The sequence below is a fragment of the Mustela nivalis genome, assembly GCF_964662115.1.
Source record: "Mustela nivalis genome assembly, chromosome: 1".
NCBI classification, from domain to species: domain Eukaryota; kingdom Metazoa; phylum Chordata; class Mammalia; order Carnivora; family Mustelidae; genus Mustela; species Mustela nivalis.
Genome location: NC_139020.1, coordinates 12,297,450 through 12,317,125, shown reverse-complemented (window position 1 = coordinate 12,317,125; position 19,676 = coordinate 12,297,450). Strand labels below are relative to the sequence as shown.

At 47.9% G+C, this 19,676-nt stretch overlaps 1 protein-coding gene across 2 annotated transcripts in view; it reads left to right on the top strand.

The window, feature by feature from the left end:
- Positions 1-19,676, top strand: part of HUNK (hormonally up-regulated Neu-associated kinase) — a 98,565-nt gene that overhangs the window by 45,287 nt on the left and 33,602 nt on the right. For both annotated transcript variants that reach the window (XM_082723828.1, XM_082723829.1), the window contains exons 3-4: positions 6,773-6,828; positions 11,908-12,043. In XM_082723828.1, the coding sequence (XP_082579954.1) occupies positions 6,773-6,828; positions 11,908-12,043 (192 nt within the window). The remainder of the gene's footprint in view (positions 1-6,772; positions 6,829-11,907; positions 12,044-19,676) is intronic.

Here is a 19,676-nt window from a genome sequence, read left to right as displayed (position 1 = left end):
GCTGTTTGCTTATCACCCAATTAATCACCCTCCCGAGTCTCTGCTGGGCCCCCCCAGTGCACTACCCTCTGCTTCAGCCTCTCGTCTCTTCCTGCTGGCGGCTGGCCGGCCTCCCAGTTGGCCTCCGAGGGGCCACCTGACGCTTGGACACATTCACGCATGGACTCCTGCTCACGACCTGCCAGGCCGTCACGGTCGGGACGCCGTCTTTTAGACCAGAGTCGGCACTTCCCATTTAAATGACTTGCCCAGAGCCGCAGGGCAGTGGGTCAGAGGGCCTGTCTCTCCTTGTCCCCCGCTGCGGGGTCTCGCCCCGAGAACACTCAGTGCGTCTGCCCTGGGTCTTCCCGTCTCCTCCGCCGCTCACGCCACACAGCCACCTGCTTTCGCGGCCTTGAACCCTGGCTGCACTTGGCGCCCGGTTCTTCACTCTCATCTTCCGTTTCCACACGAGTGGCCCCATTCGGGGGTCCCTCCATCTAGGCTGGAAGGTTGTTAGGGGCCCGACCTTCGATCTTCCCTGCGGGGCTGGGTGGGGCCTGGGGAAGCCCAGGAGAGACTCTTCCTCTACTCCCATCCCAGTGTTCTGAGTGTGTGTGCCTGCGTGTGTGCTCAGGTGTGCACACACGCACATGCTCGCTCATGTGCACACGCACACTTGTCACGCGCCCACCCACATGGGCGCATAGTCATGCATAGTCACGCGCCCACCCACATGCACACGTACTCGTGCACTCATGCACACTCACGCGCCCACCCACACACACTTGCATGCATGCACACATGCACACTCACACGCCCACCCACATACACATGTGCACATGCACTCGTGCAAACATGGACACTCACGCGCCCACCCACATATGCACACGTGGACTTGTGCACTCATGCACACTCATGCGCCCACCCACGTACCCATGCACGCATGAACACGTGCACTCGTGCACTTATGCACACTCACACACAGCCCATACACATGCACACCCATGTGTGCACATGTGCATACCCACGCCCACCCATATACACACATGCCTGTGCACACACACATGCCAGCCCACCCACATACACACACATGCACACACATGTACACATCCACACACAACTCACACATACACACACGCTTCCCCGCCACACCTCCCCGGCACTGCTCCTGGCTGCCTCTGGTCTGAAGGGGCCCAGCAGCCCTTCCCCTCCCCTCACCCGCGGAGCACTGGGGCCCTGTGTGTTTGTTATGGCAACGGGGTCAACACACGCCCCTCTGTCTGGGAGGGCTGTGACTGGAGTTCTTCGTGGCTAGCTTCCAGACCTCAGAGATTGCCATCGGTTAAGAAATGCCAGTAGAGTGTGGGTGAACGAGTAGGTGCAGGGGAGCGTGCTTCGTAGCCTGTGGGTGAACCTTTAATTGTTAGTCCTGTTGGAGCTTGTTCTTTTGAAATAAACTAGAACAAAGGGCTGGTGATTAGGGCTCTCCCTGGGCCCTCTCAGTCTCCCCAGTCTCCCCCTTCCTGAAGCATGGTACACCCAGAGACCCACGGTCAGGTCTGCAGAGCGCTGTGATGAGAGACCCTTGGGCATGTCTCCCAGAATGGCCCAGCTTCCAGAGGAGGGTCCGTGCCTGTACCCCGGGAGGCCTTTTCTGGGCTGGGCTCCCTCCTTTGTTCCCAAGACACATGATAACTTCCTTTAGTAAATTCCCAAGATACATGCATCCTTCCGCCCAGCACTGTCTAGGTAAACCGATCCTCTGGTGCCCCCTTATATTGGGGCACGCCCCGTCCTCTTTCTTGCTTGTCTTGACCCCTCCTTGAAGCTCCTTTGGCCAAGGAAAAAGCTATTTCCCCCCATCTGTGGGGCCGCCTTCTTGCCTTCCCTTTTTTTTCCTGAGTTACAAGTTTACTCCGAATTTCCAGTTTGCCTACCACGAGGAGAAACTCCTCACCCTGCCGGACCGTGGGAAGAGCGTCCTACTTCTCTCTCCTCTCCATAAAGTGATTAATATGATCGAGGAGCATTACTGTGAAATTGAGCGTTGCCTCCACCATCAAGTGTGAACCAGTCAGCTGTCCAGAACCTTCCTTCCCCCATGTCAAATCTGACACTTAAGAGAGCCAAATATTTTGTTCTTGGGGGTGGAGTTAGCGTTAGCACCATGCTTTTCACGTGATTCACGGGAGGATTTCTGGATAACAGAGGCCTACCAGTCTTTTCTTTTAAAGCTACCTTGTAATAGCTAACACTAAAACCTTATGAATAGATTCATCCCTCTTTTATTATTCAAAGAGGTGTCTCTTCGTTTTGTGGCCTCTTGGGAACATTTTGTGGCTCCTTTGGTCATTGTCAATGAGCTGGGCAGAGGGTCTGAGTGGCCCACTGTGCTGAATGGGACTCATTATTAATTTCAGGGGGTAAGAATCCTCAACACTGCCGTGAACATCCTGGGTGAGGCACTTGTGACTGTGGCCATAACGTTCCTAGCACTGAACTCCTAGGGAAAGGGGAAAAATACCCAAAAGGTACTTTTTAAAGAATTAAGAGACTTTATTTTTGTAGAGCAGTTTTAGGGTTACAGAAAAATGTGCTGAAAGCATCGAGTTTGCACTTGCTTTCCCACCCCACTTCCACATTGTTTTTCCTGTTAATATCTTGTAATAGTACAGTCCTTTTGTTAGAATTCATGAACCGGTGCTGATACATCATTAGTAACTAAAGCCCGTGGTTTAGGGCTCTCTCTGTGGTGTATAATTCTGTGGATTTTGACAAATGCATGATGTCAGTATCCTAAAGAATAATTTCACCACCTATAAAAAAACCTACTTCATCTGTTCCACCTTCTCCTCCTCCAGGCAATCGGGGATCTTGTTACTGTCTCCATAGGTTTGCCTTTTCCAAGGATCCATGGTTAGAATCTCACAGTGTGAAGCCTTTTCAGACTGGCGCCTTCCACTCAGAAACACGCACTGGGCTTCCTCCTTGGCGTTTCCTGACCTGCTAGCTCATTTCTTTCCTTTGTCTGGGTGGACCACAGTCTGTTCATCCATTTACCCACTGGACAGCTTGGTTGCTTCCAAGTTTTGGTAATTATGAATAAAGCTGCTTTGCTAGGAACATTTATGTCCACACATTTTTGACTCTTTGAGCTAATAACTAGGCAAAAAGTACTTTTAAAAATATGATTTTAATGCTTTTTCCCCCTAATAGTCAGAAGGAAAATAGTCACCCCCTCCTTCTAGATCTTTCGAAAGACAAGGTGGGAGGTAGAAATAGATGAAGCCAAAAGCGGTCAAATGTTCCTTTCATTTGGATGGATTAGGTTCACTCATCTGCTGGACAGAGACTAATGGAGCTCGCCTTTAACGAGTCATGGAATCTTTAGGCAGTTAGATTGGTGATTGCTGAAATCTTCTAGACACATTGACAAAAGGGTGATACAGGGGCCAACAGCCGGTGAACATGTTTGCTCTGAGTGTTCGCCCCAGGGGTTGAAGTAGGTTATTCTGGGATGCAGTGGGTGAAAATGAAAACCGATTTCATTTTTTTCATTTTGCCTAATCATTACATTTTATACTTCCTCCCCTGCTTTTATGACATTTTCCTGATTTCAAAAGTGGGCCTTTTTTTTTTTTTTTTGCATTTTTTTCTTATTTTTAGTCTCCCATTTATATCATTCTTCTAATCATTGTGGTTGTTCTCTAGGCTTTTGTGGTTCCAGAATTATCCAGCTTCGCTTTATAATGCACAGCAATTGCTTTCTCTGCCTCACCTCTTTAAATTGTTTTTCTCCGTAGTGGATGTTCTGAACCAAACTTCTCCTTCAATACCTTAGTGTGGCTTCCATTCTTTCCAGGGAAGGAGGTTGAATTTCTGTAGAAACAAACTGTGGCCTTCCTTTAGATTTAAATAGCACTGCTGCTTTATAATCAGTTTTCACAGGATCACAGTTTGGGCTATTGCTGGCCCACTGTTGTGTGTGCGAGGGCAGTTTTTTTTTTTTTTTTTTTTGAATTACCGTATATGCTTGAATATAAGGTCGAATTAGATCGTGTCCTGGTTCTCCTCCAAAAAGAGGAAGTGCCTCATTTTCAACAACCAGGTACTACTGGAAAAGCCACATTCACCTGGACTCACTTATGACTTAGGGAGCTCTAGAAATCTCCCAAGGAAACAGAGAGAAAGGGAGGCCAGGATATTTTACAGGGCTTTAATGATAACGTCTCACGATTGGACCTCACCATTGTGAGAGTTTGGGAGACAACTCTAAAAACAATTCACTGAGTGGTTAATTTATAGAGATTTTAAATGGGCGCTTATTATTTAAATGGCTTGCAATAAGATTACCAGCAAGCGATTCAAAAAGTGCTTTGTGACAAACATCCAGTCAACTTTAAGACCGTGCCACTCTGGTAATACGGCACGAAGACTCTGTCATCCTGGTCCTGGCTGTGATGTGTTTCAGTGAAATTGTTTCATGAACTGTAAGGGTGTGGGAACAATATTTCTAAAGTTAATATTAGGGTATATGCACTTAAAGCCAATAGTGCAGCTTTGTAGATAGTCATTTGATAATTCCATTGCATTAAAAAAATTACATAATTGTGTTTTCCAAAAACCCTTTACTGAGGGACATAGTCTTCCCATTGGAAAAACAAGGGGGAGATTATTGTATATTGGGGGTTACCCTGCGTTTGGACATGCATGATACCTTTTATTTTGTTTTTTTAAAAAGATTTATTTATTTGACAGACAGAGATCACAAGTAGGCAGAGAGGCAGGGAGAGAGAGGGGAACGGAAGCAGGCTTCCCAAGCCCAGGACCCTGGGATCATGACCTGATCCGAAGGCAGAGGCTTTAACCCACTGAGCCACCCAGGCGCCCCACATGATACCTTTTAAAGGCTGACATCGTGTTTAGATAATGTGTGTACTGTTTCAACTGGATCCAAGTGGAAGGATCCAGTTCTCCCCCCACCCCCACTGCCCCCCAGGTGGGTGGGTGTATGCAGATTGGAAGATAGCCATATTCCCTAGCTGCAAGTTTCAACTCAGACCATCCTTCTCATCCAAGTGTCCAGCCCTAAGGCTACCAGCCACATTTCCAATTTTGAAAGACATTGGACGCTTTTTAGAGCTCACCTTTTTCTGCACTTGACTTCTTCCCGTCTTGAAATGCTTCCCAGTGCTTCCCTTCCTCGTTCCCGTGACAGCAAGGTTCCTGACTCCCCCCTTCCCCCCCATTCTCTCCCTGGGCAATCTCATGTCCTTTCAAGACTCAGCTTCCCCTCCCCACGTACTGATGTTGAAAACTGGTAGTTTGCAGGCCATGTCTTGTCTGTAAGGCTGGCCCATGCAGCATGGTTGTTACTGTTTTGAATGTGAATTTGTTGCCAACATTTAAAAACTGGGATAAAATCCAGATTTCTAGCTCCTGGCTAGAGCTGGCCTGGCTGGGACCAAGCTGTGAACAACTATCCTCATGACATATGGGACACTGCTCTCCTGTTTATTTATGAAAAGTCCTGCTCCCTTTTGTCCCAAGACTTTGATGTAGTGTTGTCCGTTGCCATGTTTCCTTATGATTACACTATTCTATTCCTTACAGTAGAGATAGGAGGAAAAAAGGATTTCTTTTGCCTATGCCTCTGCTCAAAAGTGGGAAAAAGAGAAAAACTGGACCAAGAATGCTGTGTGTTTCAAAACCATGGAAGAGAACATGGTGTGTGTGTGTGTGTGTGTTTGTAAGAGAAAGATGTTCTTATATATCTAATATTCATGGTGTGTCTGAGTTGACAGCTTAAAGATGCTTATACTGTAATCAACTTAGATGGTGTTGATGACCAAATATATACTTCCGCTCACATTTTTTTCTTCTGAAATCCTAAACAATCTCTTCGGTAAAGTAGATTCATTTGTATTGACTGAGTGCCTGGGACGTGCAAAGGTACTGGGGTGCAGTGGTGAGCAAGGCTGCCATGTTTCCTGCTGGCTAGGAGCTTACATTCAGCTCCCACAGATCCCTGAGCCTGATCAGCCTGAGCCTGAATACATTTCTCCCATCCACTCTTTGAGGTCCCCCAGTGTCCGTGATCAGTAGGAATCACCCACAGATTATTTAACAATCTTCACCCCATCTGCAAACTTCATTCCTTTTGGGTAGGTAATGGTAACATCCACTCAGGTGTAGCACCAGGTGTTAGGAGCCGACATCTTTGGTGTCCATTTTTCTGCCTGCCATGATGTCTCCTTGCTTAAGTAGATGATCGCCTGCCAATTTGTAGATAACACTTGAACTCCATGGATGGAGTTCGAAGAACGGATAAATTTTGTCATCTTTCCATTTGTTTTTTTGGATGCTTCCTCGAGTCTGTTCCTTCCCGCGGCTGGTGTCTCTCACCAGCTCACCAACCCGTGGCCACACTGGTATGTCCCCACCTGTTACAGGCAGTGCCTGTCGCAGAATGTTCTTCCAGTCTCTCCCAACCCCGTTTATTTAAATTCCAAGTTTCAGCTTTGTTCCCACTCCTTCCAGATACTTCTCAGGATGTGTTCTGCCCTCAGGGCTCTCTGCTTTTCTGAAATCCTTTGGCTTTTTCAGTCTGCAGCCATTAATTGTATCATACTTATAAATATTTACTTGTCGATCGTGTGAGTTTTGGCAGCAGGCTTTTTGGGCTGGTTCAAAGTGGCTCTCAGACAGTTCCTTTGCCTTCAGAAGCAAAATGTTACTCCACGATTTCAAATGCCTTATCTGAAATGCTCTGTGGTTTTGTTTATTTCAGGGACTTGAAGATAGAGAATTTGCTACTAGATGAAGACAATAATATCAAGCTGATTGGTATGACTTTTCTGTTTTTATTTTTTAAGCAAGATTATCCTTTAAGTGTTGTGTTGTCAATTTTCTGTTATGTATTGCTGGATTATTGACTTTGAAAATGATTCATAGTCCGTTTCTCATCCCAGACAATACTCGAGGTCTCCTCCTTTTGCCTCCAATTGTTTAATAATAGTTTTGAAAGTAAAATTAATTTTAATAATAACCATAATTGGGAAGGTAGAAATACTGTAAAGTGACCACAAAATGAATTTCATAGCTATAAGTAAGTGTTGGTTCTGTGTTCCACGGTTTGTCCAGAGTTCAGCTTTGCCTACACTCAGGTGGATCTGAATTTTACAGTGGTTATTTTTATTTCGATTAACCATAAAACTTCTTAAAAATAATGAGAGGGGTGCCTGGGTGGCTCAGTGGGTTAAAGCCTCTGCTTTTGGCTCAGGTCATGATCCCCGGGTCCTGGGATGGAGCCCCGCATCGGGCTCTCTGCTCAGCAGGGAGTCTGCTTCCCTTTCTCTCTCTCTGCCTGCCTCTCTGCCTAATTGTGATCTCTGTCAAATAAATAAAATCTTTAAAAAAAAAAAAAAGGGAAATAGTTGTGTTCAGAAGTCCTACTCTTAGCTTAGCCATGGCTGAATTCCCTTTCTGTGAATATCGGGACACTGAAGTGAAAGGGAACCCCACTACTGTTCTGTGTTTTAGCCAAGCCCATCGTACAATGGCGGCTGTGCAGAGAGAAATCCCCACAGAGGGAGAATTTAGAAGGAAGGTAATCAGAAGGAAGTTCCAGGATAGACTGAGTCATAATTGGTTCATAATTCAGGGCCCATAAGTGAGGTCACTCCATGACTCATTTTCTAGAAGAATTCCGTTTTTGTTTGCCTGAATGATTGCTCTTGGCCAAAGTCTCATGGCGTCATTTTTACACCCAGATGTGAGCCCCATCGTTGGTTCCTTTCTTTCCTTTGTTTTTCCCACCTCAGGTGCAAGTCATTTTTTCCATCTCGATGGCTTGAAGAGGCTTTATATTAGGAGAAAAGAGAAGGATCAATAGAACAGTGTGAATTTAACTCTTGTCCCCAAGAAGGAAATTTTGTTTGGCCACTCCTAAACACCATCACTAGACTCTCCGAAACATGTCATTCAAGTAACCCAGTTAGATTCTTGGGCTCCCCAAACCAGGAGTCCTTGGCTGGCTGATTAAACACCACCAACAGGTGTTAATGAATGAACATACCAATTTTTAGAAAACTAACCAGAGGGAACCTTTTTTTTTTTTTTAATTTCCTCCCAAAGATTTTAAAGATCAGATGCTTTATAATGGAGAATTCAAAGAGTTTTCTTTTTATTGTGTTGTTTCACTGTCGTGTTTCAGTTGTCCCGAGGGCCAAATACAGAAACATTAAACAAGACAGACGTTGACATTCCTGTGGATGTCTTACTGGTTCTGATTTCCAGCAGATCATAAGAAAGTAGGCCACGTGAAGGCTGGATGTCCTTTATAGTAAAGGCTAAGCTCACGTCCCCCGTGCACCATCCAGACTGAGGCCAAGGCAGGTCACCAGGGGCTGTATCTTTCTCCTACCCTGGTGCTACTCCCGCTGCCCCTTCTCTTCCCTCTTGCCTCCCTTCCCCTGGGGGCTCGCTCTCTCTTTTCTCCCCAAGTGATAGCCCTGGACAATCACGTATGACACTAGAAATGCACTGTGGAATGAGCGGTGTTGAAAAGCACAGCTGTTTTTGTTGGTTAGAAGGGTGCTCAGAAGATTCTGGAAGAACCGATCTCTGTAGATGGCGGATGCGTGGATAAGTAGCTTACAGGTTGGCCGCCTGGCAAACCCTCTCAGAGCAGAGCCGTGCAAGTGAGAGGAAGACAAGCCCTCCGTGCGTGGGAGCCCACGGTTCCCCTGGAGGAGAGCAGGATGGTGGATTTGGATTCGGATGCCTCAAGTCATCTCCGCTCAACATGGCAGCCAATGGACAGGCATCCAAGCCGGGACGCAAGTGGGTTCTGTCCGTGGTGTCAGAGATCACCATTTCCAAGATTGCTGGCAAGGAGGCTCTGATCTTTGGATTTCCCATTATTGGAGTTTTTTATGTAGCTCCCAGTTCCCTTATGACCAGGATTAACCAGAAGTCCTACCGCACACCCGTAATCCAAGGAGACGTTACAGTAGCAGAGGACAACTGGGAATTGCCTTGTGTTGGCCAGTATCCGATTTTCCCCAATGGGTCAATCACGAAGCTAGTGGTGGGCGCTGGAGGAAGGGAAGACCTGGGGTCATGTGCGTTTTCTTGCCCCTGGGTCAAGCCATTTGGACCCCATGTTTCTGTGACTGTCTTTTTGCAACTTGAAAGCTCTTTGAACCTTTTCTTCAAAAGCATTACCTCGTTATTTTTCAAAGATGGATTATAGCTCTTTGCATTGCCTCATATAATAGTTTTCCTTCTTTGAAATAATTCGATTTAAATGCATTTACTTAAGCCAGGTCCACCATGTTTCAAATAAACTAGAGCTAACTGGGGTAAGGTCTGATTTAATCAAGATTTTTTTTTCCCCCTTTCAGAAAAAGCAGTCTGATGTTTGATGGTTTAGAACGGTTTTTCACTTTGGTGTCCCACAGCAGGGTTCCCTGGGACCTTTTGTGAGATTCGCTTTGTGGCTCTTGGAAAACTGAGGCTCGTGGGCTTCTCTATTTACCAGATCTAATTGGGGCAGACCTGGGGGACACTCCAGGAGGCGGACCTCTCTCTAGTGTCACTGTTCTAATTATAGGCGCGTGCATAACATTTTAATAATTGCCTTTATGGGTGTGAAAAGAACCGGTTATTTCTCTAGGATACATTTTAAATGAAACCCTTCCAGCGAGGTCAACCTTAAGTCATTTAAAATGCAGATTTCTCTTCCCTCCACCAGATCAGCTGCTAATTTACCTTTTTGAAACTGCTTGTGACAAGGCAAGGCGCTGTGTTCTCCAGTTTGCCTGGGAGCGGAGCGAGGGTAGGGGGGAGCTGAAGGGGGTAGGTAGGAGGGTTGGGGGTGACCTGGTCTCTTACCCGCCCTGCCCTCTTGGTGTCCCGCTGTTCTTCTCAGACCCCAGTGCAGGGAGGCGCGGTGGAGGGAGAGACCTGAATGAGGCAGTCCTTTGCTGGGAATGGCGCCCCGCTGAGATTAGACACCGAGTCTTTTGATCTAATGTCAGAAATCTAGAGAGAAACTTTACGGGACTCCTAGGAGAGCGGGCCTCTAACATGACTGCGAAACTTCCCTTAAAATGTTGCCCCCCAAACAATGTAATCTTTATTGCATGGTGTTCTTTCTGCATTTGTTGTTTTATTAAAATTCCTTTAGGGTGATTTGCAGATCTAAAACACTTAAGCAACCATCCAGTTTCAAGCACGCTATGATTTTTCCTCTTATGAAAATATTCGCCTTTCCATTTTTTTCCCGTGTAGGCGATACCACACGGTCCGAGAGGTCTGAGAACAGGCGCCCTCAGATCCTTTGGCACAGAGATCTTCCCTTGAGATGGTGAACTGGGGGCCCCGTGGCTCCTGTAGGGGCCTTTTTGGGCAGGTTATGTGGGACCTACTGGTATGGACTGGGGCAGGGAGGGTGGAGGTGTGGGGGGAGTGTAGGGAGCAAAGGGAAATCATGAGAAGAAAACATGAAATCATAAAAACCAGAAACAAAGGAAGAGTTAACTGTGTCCACAAGCAGCATCCCCGGGTGGTTTGCCAGTCCCTGGGGTAGGTTCTGGTTCTCCGTCTCCGAGCCTGGAGCCTTGAAGAGTTTTCGGCGCTCTGCCTGGTGGGGGTTCTTTTTAGGAACGCTCCTTCATGACACAGCCTTAGCCAGCGACTGTGGGGAGAATTTCTAGTAGGACCTCTTGACCCGGGGTGTCACTTCGTGGACTTGAGAGAGTCCCTTCGCGTCCTGTCCCGTCTTCCTCTGTTCCTGAACCTTCCGGAGTGGTTAGAGCACTCATGCATGTGCAGGTGGTGGCCCGTCAGTCAAGGAGAAAACACAGTCGTGAAAGCAGGTATAAATCCTGCCGGTTGAGGAAAAAAAGACAGGGGTTTTGTTCAAGACACATGGAGCCCGTCTCTGGCCACTGAGCCCTGTGCGCAGAGTCTCCTGTTTGGGGGACGAGAACCGTAATATTCATGTTGAAGTTCAAAGGAGAAGCCATGATCTGAATTCTGGGGGCCAGCAAAGATGGGGGAAAGATGTCAGATGAGGACGAGACACTGACGTCGCTGATCACCTGTCAGTTGCCGTAGCCTGAGGATCAAAAACGTAAACACGAAAGAAAAGCTTTGGAGGCATTGGGCTCTTCTTGGCTTTTCCCATTTGCTTCATCCTCCGAGAACAAGGCAACGCTAGGAGGTCGCTGAGCTGTCTCCTGGCGTGAGCGTCCAAGCCAACACTCAGCATCGTCTAAATCGTCGGGGGGATGGTTTCCCTCTTCCAATCCCCACGTAGGGCTACGTGCATCAGGAGCATTTTCCAATGACTTGCGTAACATGAAACATGGAGCTGAAAAAAGTCAAGTCTACGTGGGGGGATCGCATGTCACCTGGGGTGACGCTGACCCAGCCAGAGAAAACGGATCTCCCGTCTGCGTTTCACACGCGGCCCCTGGAAAGCCAGATTGCTGACTCCGAGGCCTCCGCTCGTCCTCTCTTCTTGCCTTTCGTCCTAGAAAGCGAAGCCTCCCTTTTTTTCCTAGATGACTCATTTGCAAGGTTTGGTGAAAATATGTTTTGGTGCAACATCGTTTTAGCTCTAGCTGGATCTTACAGTGAGGCCTGAGGTCCGATGTTTCCAGGCTTGGGACCCGTATTCGGAGGTTATGGTCTGCAGCTGCCGGTGTTCCTTTGGGATCCTGACTGATGTGTCAGCCCGAGAGAATGTTTCCTTTCCTGCTGACTTCTGGTTGTTGGCTTTGTTGTTGTTGTTGTTTTTGGCTTTGTGGGGTTTTTGTTTGTTTGCTCGTTTTGTTTTTGTTTTATTTTTTTCCTTCCTTCTTCTGTTTCACAATTTTCTAACTCGGAGGCGGTTTTGTCTTCCCCTCTTTGCAGACTTTGGTTTGAGCAACTGTGCGGGGATCCTGGGCCACTCCGACCCGTTCAGCACGCAGTGCGGCAGCCCGGCCTACGCCGCGCCTGAACTTCTCGCCAGGAAGAAATACGGCCCCAAAATCGATGTCTGGTCCATGTGAGTTATGGACCGTGCCCTCCTGCCGCGTCCGATCTCCCTTTCTTACAAAATAACCTGAGTTTTCCATGAGAAGGGTGTCGTGTTACCTGCTCTGGGACAGATATCCAGCGATTCCTGGGGCCTGGCTTCCCACCTCTGTGCCTTCTGGTTGGTTCTGCACAGACCACCGGAGAGGCTTTTGCCAAAATTCATTCTGTTGCTGGGGAGACAAGAAAAAAAACAGGGTCCTGAGCTCCCAGAATTCATGTTCTGGTTTCAGGAGTCACTCCTGTGGTTTCCTTGCTTTAAAATCAACTCGTGGCTTTCCAGGGGTCCCAGAAAGCAAGCCGCCTGGGCCTCCTGCCCAACCCTCCACTCACGAGTCCTCAGGCACGTTGGCCTTTGTTTCATCTTTCCCAAGTCTGGGCTTTGCACCTGCTAGGCCCCGGGTCTGGAATGCCATTGCCCAGATCTTCGGGTGGCCTGTCCATTCCCACGTTCTGGTTTTAATCCAGTGTCCCCTCTCCTCCCCCGCAGAATGCATCGCTGAGTTCCCTGTGAGAAAGGCCCCCATGATGCTGTCTCCTCACCCTTGCATAGCCCTCGCTAGCACCCATGGCAGCCTGGCATATTATGGTTTGTGAATCCGTTTAGTGTCTGTCTCCCCAGTCGGGAAAGGATGCTGCGTGAGCACGGGGACCTGATGGGTCCGCTCCGCCAGTGTCCCGCACAGCGTGGGCCTCCTGGGGCAAACTCAGTCACCGCCGAAGGGATGAGTCAGGGGTTGCCGTGGGGTTGCTGAGTCCGGGTCCCCATGGTCCCCATGGTCCCCACGCTGAGTGAGCCCCTCAGCATCAGGTGTGCATGGTACAGGGAGCCGAGCAGAATCCTGGATTCCGGGGTGGGGATCAAGTTCCTGACCGAGGGGAGGTGGGCTGCAGACAGAGGGGGGCTCCTGATTAAGGAAGCTGACGATGAGGGTGGCTTGTTTGAACCCAGAGTGTGTGGACCCCACACATTTCTGGAATTCCCCTACTTCTCTCCCTTCTCGCTACCTGTCCCTTGTCCTGTTTGGAGAAAAGGGAACCTTTGCCCCATGCATGGTGTATGGCACTTAATCTTCACGGGAACCCAGCGAAGCTGTTACTCTCCACTATCCCCGTTTTATGGAAGAAGAAACCCATCGCTAGAGCCAAAAATAAAATTTCTTAAGGTCACGGGGCTACTAAGTGGTGGAGCTGGGGATTGAACCAGGCAGACTCCAGGGAGCGGGTTCTGGGGGGGCTACTGGAATGGGTGGGAGTGGGGGCAGGAAGTCCCGGCAGAGGAAACCTTCTCCTCGAGGTGCCCTGGGTTGTTTGGTCGGCATTGGTGACTCACAGAAGGGCCTCAGAATCCTTCTTAGCACAATGTCGGAAAGCACTGCCAAGGGATCAGAGTCGACCCTTGAGGTGAAATCCATTCTTGTTGCTTTCAGTGCTGAAGAACTCTCACGCGTATCTGGTGCATGTAGATATTTATTAAGGGAAGAATATACATGTTAGAGTCTGTAATCACCTTCTCTCCTTAACAGTCGGGGAACTCACTTATGCTAAATGGAGAGCTATACCAGGGACCCTTGGTGCACAAAATATAAAATTAAAATAAAAAGGCTGTGGAGCACAGGGAGCCTGAAAGGCCAAGAGGTTCCGAGGCGTGATGTAACAGGTGGGTGAGCGGGATACAGCCACGGGAATGAGAAGCCGGCAGCCGGAGAGCCGGTGACAGTGTCCTCCTCGGCCCTGCTGTCCCTGGGATGGAAGGATAGGTGTAAGCACAAGTTGTCATGGTGACGGGGCTCAGCCTACAAAGGGGGACCTTTCCGCTCCGTGACTCGCAAAGCAGGCAGCTCCTCGCTGTCTAGAAGCGTTGGTAGAGGGAAGGAGCCTTGTGGATTGTCAGAGCCTCAGGGAAGCTCCTGGGCACGTTTCACCGGCGTGGAACCTCTCATCCCCTTGTGCTGACTATAGGATGGGAAGACGCTGTCTCTCCTGGTCTGGGGAAATCCAAGGGGCAATGAAAGGCACCAGCTGTAAAAGGCAGCACAGGGTGAGGGTCAGGCGTGAGAGCTCAGGCTTCTTTCCTGCCCCTCCTGCCAAGTCCCTGGACTTGAGAAAGAAAGCTACATTTAGGGACCCCAGGGGCTCTCTCAGTTTTTGGGACCCCATGATTCAAAGAAAGGGGCGTGGTCTCCTGCCACCCGTCCTGTCCCCCTCCGTCTGCCAGAAGTAGTGATTCCATGGGGAACGCGGCATCAGAGGAGGGAGGGTGGAGGGGAAGCTGCGGGAGGGATGGGGGTGACCCGGAATGTTCGCTCCCCTCCCCCACGCCGGCGTCTGTCACCACTGGGCTGTCTGGAGCTGCTGGATGTTTCTCCACTCACCTCCCACTTGGTTGCTTCCCCCGCACCCCGCCAAAAAGGTGATTTGCAGCTTCAGGTCTTTTGAAAAGCTCCTATCAGGCCTCATTCTTGGTCCTGGTGTCAGAGATTGATGTGTGGGGAAGTCTTTGACAGAAAGTAACACGCCCTATACACCTTGGTCTTTCGTTGATTGTGGCATAGAGCTCTGGATCCCAGGTAGACCAGAGACTCCGTGTGCTGGTACCCTGCAGGGGGGAGTTGTGGGAGTTGTGGTCTCTCCCTATTTAGCCGAGAAGGACTCTGTTTTATTCTTATAACGAGGTTTCCCTGGGGGAAGTCTGGGTTAGCTGACCCTGGAATGTTCTCTAGGGGATGAGGTCACAGGACCCATGCCTAATTCACAGCAATGGCATCAGCGAGGCCCCTTTTAGAAGCCGTTGATAAAGCTTAGAAAACAAAAAGAAGCCACGAGAGCCAGAGATAGCTTACCAGCAATTTGTTCATTTGGCAAATAGGGGTTGAGCCGGGCACTGTGCCGAATTCTGAGTGCACAACGGGGAGTAAAATAGCCAAACAGCCTTGGTCAGTCCCTGCTCCCATAAAGGTCATTATTAACGCTCATGTCCCTCAGATGGAGTGACAGGTAGTGCTCCAGGGGCTTTGCAAGTATTAACTTATCTCATCAACATTAACTTATCTTATCAACAACCCTTCAAGGGAGGGCTCTGTGATTCCACTTTACAGATAAGGAAACTGAGGCCCAAGGAGTCTTGGGCTCTCAGGCAAGTGGCACTGATAGTGGGTATAGAGCCAGGATTTGACCAAGCTGGCTTGACACTAGCGTTGGCCTTAAATGGTCACTTTTCACTGCTTCTACTTCTACTACATTGTGCTTCCTCTTGTGGGGTTTATGTTCTGGTGGGGCAGACAGACTTTTATTTTTTTTTTTTTAAAGATTTTATTTATTTATTTGACAGAAATCACAAGTAGACAGAGAGGCAGGCAGAGAGAGAGGAGGAGGCAGGCTCCCTGCTGAGCAGAGAGCCCGATGCGGGACTCGATCCCAGGACCCTGAGATCATGACCTGAGCCGAAGGCAGCGGCTTAACCCACTGAGCCACCCAGGCGCCCTGAGACAGACGGTTTTTAAACAAGCTATAAGCTGGGTGTGGGAACGGCTGAGGAGGAGGCGGGTGGGATACAGCAAAGAAGGATGGGGGTGGCCTCCAGGGGGGAGACCTCAAAGCCAGCTCCTTAGGATGAGTAGAACTGCACTCTGGGGAGGGGGGGGGTGTCAGGGAGAAGGGCCCAGGGCACAGGGAACAGGATGTGGCAAGGCTGGGTGGGGGTGGGGAGGGGAGGTGTGGGAAGGGGTTTGGGGTTTTGCCCTAAAGGTCGTGAGAAGCCACTGGAAAATTATAAGCAGGTGGGTAACAACGTGTTACGGATTGAATTGGGTTCTCCTCCCGAAAGATATGACAGAGTCCTAACCTCCAGTGTCTCAGAATGTGATGCTATTTAGAGAGAAGGTCTTTATAAGGGTAACCCAGTGAACATGAGGTCATAAAATCCAGTCTGACAGATGTTTTTATAAAGGGGGAAATTGGGACACAAGAGTCACAGGGGGACGCCATAATGCTGCATCTCCAAGCTGAGAAATACCAGATTGCCAGAAACCACCAGAAGCTCTGGGAGCAGCATGGAACAGGTTCTCCCTCCTGGCCCTCAGAAAATACCAACCATGCTGACTCTCTTGGCTCGGACTTCAAGCCTTCAGAACTGTAAGAAAATCAATTTCTGTTGTTTAAGCTCTGAAATCTTAGGAAAGGCCAAAAGTAAACTGATGAGTCAAAATTTACCACTCCAGATCTCAAGAGCCGTTCTCCTTCCCAGGAAGTAGGAAGTGATTCCTGTACTGAATCAAGCTCACTAACAGACGAATGAAGTAGACCAACGGAATTCTTGGTCATCCCTTACCCAGCCGAGTGGAAGCCCCCATCAGCCACCCAGCTGAGAGCCCCATGTGGTTCGATTGTAAATCCAAATTCTCAAGCATTGCTGCTACCCATAAGTAAGAAGTTACTGGATATATGAAAACCAGAAACAAAGAAGACCAAAAAATATGCAGAATTTCATTCACGTGATGGTGGAAGGTTCCCCCGGGAGTAAGAGAGGGCAATCCCTAGTGCATGAACGCTTTTCAAGAAGCGTCTGTGTCATATTTACTAACCTTCCAGTGGGCAAATCAGGCTGCAAGGCCAACCCGGAATCAAGGGGAGAGAGAGAAGCTTCCACCCTGTGATGAGGGGAGTGGTACGGAATGTGTGGGATTTGGGTTTTTGTTTTGTTTTGCAATCGAACACACTTATGGATTGCTATGGACTGAACTGTAGCCTCCCCCCGCCCAAATCCATACATTGAAGCCCTAATTCCCCAGAATTAGGAATTGAAGTGGAGCCTTTATGAGGTCATGAGGGTGGAGTGCCCATAATGGGATAAGGGTCCTTAGAAGGGAGAGTCCAGAGAGCTTGTTTGCTCTCCGACAGTGAGGACAAAGCAAGAAGGTGACTATCTGCACACCAGGAAGAGAACCCACCACAGCCCCGCCACGTTGGCTCCAGGCTCCAGAACTGTGAGAAAATGTCTGTTGGTTGAGCCACCCCATCTGTGGTATTTTGTCATGGTGGCCCGGAGCCACTAACACACGTACTTGCCTACTTGCATTACCTGTAAACAATTCCGGCTTTTCAGGGGGCCCAGCTGCATAGCTGGGTGAGTTCAAGAAGCCATCAGAGGAGAGTTTAATCTGCGTCTGAGGCATAAAGTGGAGTTTGCCAGGTGGAGGAGAGGAGAGGAAGATTTCCAGGCACAGGGAACAGCATATGCAGAGGGAACAGCATATGCAGAGGCTTGAACGTATGAAAACCTGATGACGATCATTCTTGATCCTGGAGAAAATGAAAAACTTCAGAACCTTCTTTAAGAGATTAATTTTCCACTGCTTTGGGATGTTGTGTCTGAGATACTGGTTGGGTTTCTGTTTGGTGCCCACGACTTTGCTGGCAGAGTTGGAAATGGAAAACCCAAAGAGAATTTAATTTAAAAGGCCGTTTAAGAAGGAGAGAGAAAATGGAACCAATTTTCTTTCTGGGTCAGACACTGTTAGTATAAAACATCCTTTTTATCGTTCTGAAACAACAGAATAAAGAATTCACTTCTCAAATCAAGAGCAAACTTCTGCCTCCCAGAGGTTTGGGCTTTGACGGATGGATGGCGCCTTTCTCCAAGACTTCTGGGACTGACTTCAGAAGAAAACCAGCTTGTCGCTCATGGAAGTCTTCGGAAGGAGAGCTCTTTCCATTAATTGGGCCCCCAGGACCCTCCTCCTCTAGTGAATTGGGCATTAACAATGTCAGTTTACTATTTTCAGTGGTCTTCATTTTCATTTATGAGTATCTTTCAAATCATCCGTGTCTTACCTTTAATCGAGGTGACTGGCATATCTTGATCTCTAGTGAACTTTGAGATGTAAGACATGAAACCAAAAATGTTCATTCTGTGGTAGTGAACCATTTTTATGGTTAATTGACTTTTCCTCAGAGTGGCATATATGCTAATTGAAAAGAAAAAACACTAATCCAGATGTACTTTTTAAATGAAAAGAATAAAAATTAACTTTATTTTCAGAACATTACAGAGCCCTTTTGAGAACTTTGGTGAATCTCTAAGAGTAAGGAAAATAGAAATTGAGAGTCCAATCCCCAAAACATTGGAAATGCTATATTGTTTCAACCAAAGCTGCTCTTTGCTCTCCTGGGAGTGCCTGGTTGGGGGTGAGAGTGGGAGTGGGTGAAGTATTTATGTGAAGACCTGTGCCTATTGGAGGGTGGTGTACAACACACCCAGACCACCACCCCAGTCTCTCTGAATCTCTTTTCATTTAGTGGGAAAAATCTCTCCCCGGTGTTGCCCCTTTGGGTAGACAACTTGGCTGAATGGGAGCCATCTTGTTGCCAGCTCTGCTCAGGCATTTAGGCTTTAGACTCTGTTTGTTTGTTTGATTTTTTAAGATTTCATTTATTTATTTGACACAGAGAGAGATTACAAGCAGGCAGAGAGGCAGGCAGAGAGAGAGGGGGAAGCAGGCTCCTTGTTGAGCAGAGAGCCCGATGCAAGGCTCGATCCCAGGACCCTGGGATCATGACCTGAGCTGAAGGCAGAGGCTTTAACCCACTGAGCCACCCATGTGCCCCTAGGCTCTCTTTTGTAAATACTGACAGATATCACCAGCTACTGCTAGTGGTCCAATGGGGAAGAAATTGCATTTTCTCTCCATTTATACCCCCTCAAAATGGCAGGAGAAGGAGGTAGAAACAGGAGACCTATGACTTCTTTTGGATAGCTTAGGGCTTTTGACTTTTACCAGACAGATTTCCTTTAGCTTCTAAAATTTTTCAGTTATAAAATCTCAGGCTTTTTTTTTTTTTTTTTTGTAGCTAACCTGTACATGTAAAAGGAAAAAAGGAAAAGGGAAGGAAAAGTGTTAAAATCCACAACAAATTGCTTCCTTCATGGTCCATTTTAAGGAGCAGTCATGAAGTTTGAGATTTTCCAAATGGACAGATCTGTTCCCACTCTACTTTCAAGGCTTTATTTTATTTTTTAATATTTATTTATTTGACAGAGAGACAGAGCTAGAGAGAGAGAGGGGACAGCAGCAGGCAGAGGGAAAAGCAGGCTCCCTGCTCAGTGTTGGGCTCTGCACCCCACGTGGAGTCTGCTTGAGAATCTCTCTCCCTCCCCCTCTGCCCCTCTACTGCCTCTCTACTAAATAAATTTAAAAAATATTAAGCAAAAAACCCATTTGTGATTCCTGGGGGCCCCATGTCTGCCACGGAACAGTTAGAAAGCCCCTGGACCATATTTCAAAAGACACATCAGGAAATTCTGAACATGTCTTGGGACTCCTACTAATTCTGTGGGATTACAGAAGTTTATAAACCGCATTCCGCATTTTTCCCTTGGTATTCTCACATACTTCTGAAATGTCAGAGGGATGAGGTTTCCCTTTATCCCAATATTAAACATGTATGAAAAGCCTGGAGGAGAGGAAGGAAGGCGCTCGATCTTGTTTCTTTATAAAATCTCCTGGGACGAAATGACTCTTCACGTAGATTTCCATTATTAATTTGGCAACAGGATACAATTGTATAACAATTATAGCTTTGTATCTGTGGTTTTTAAAAGTTTA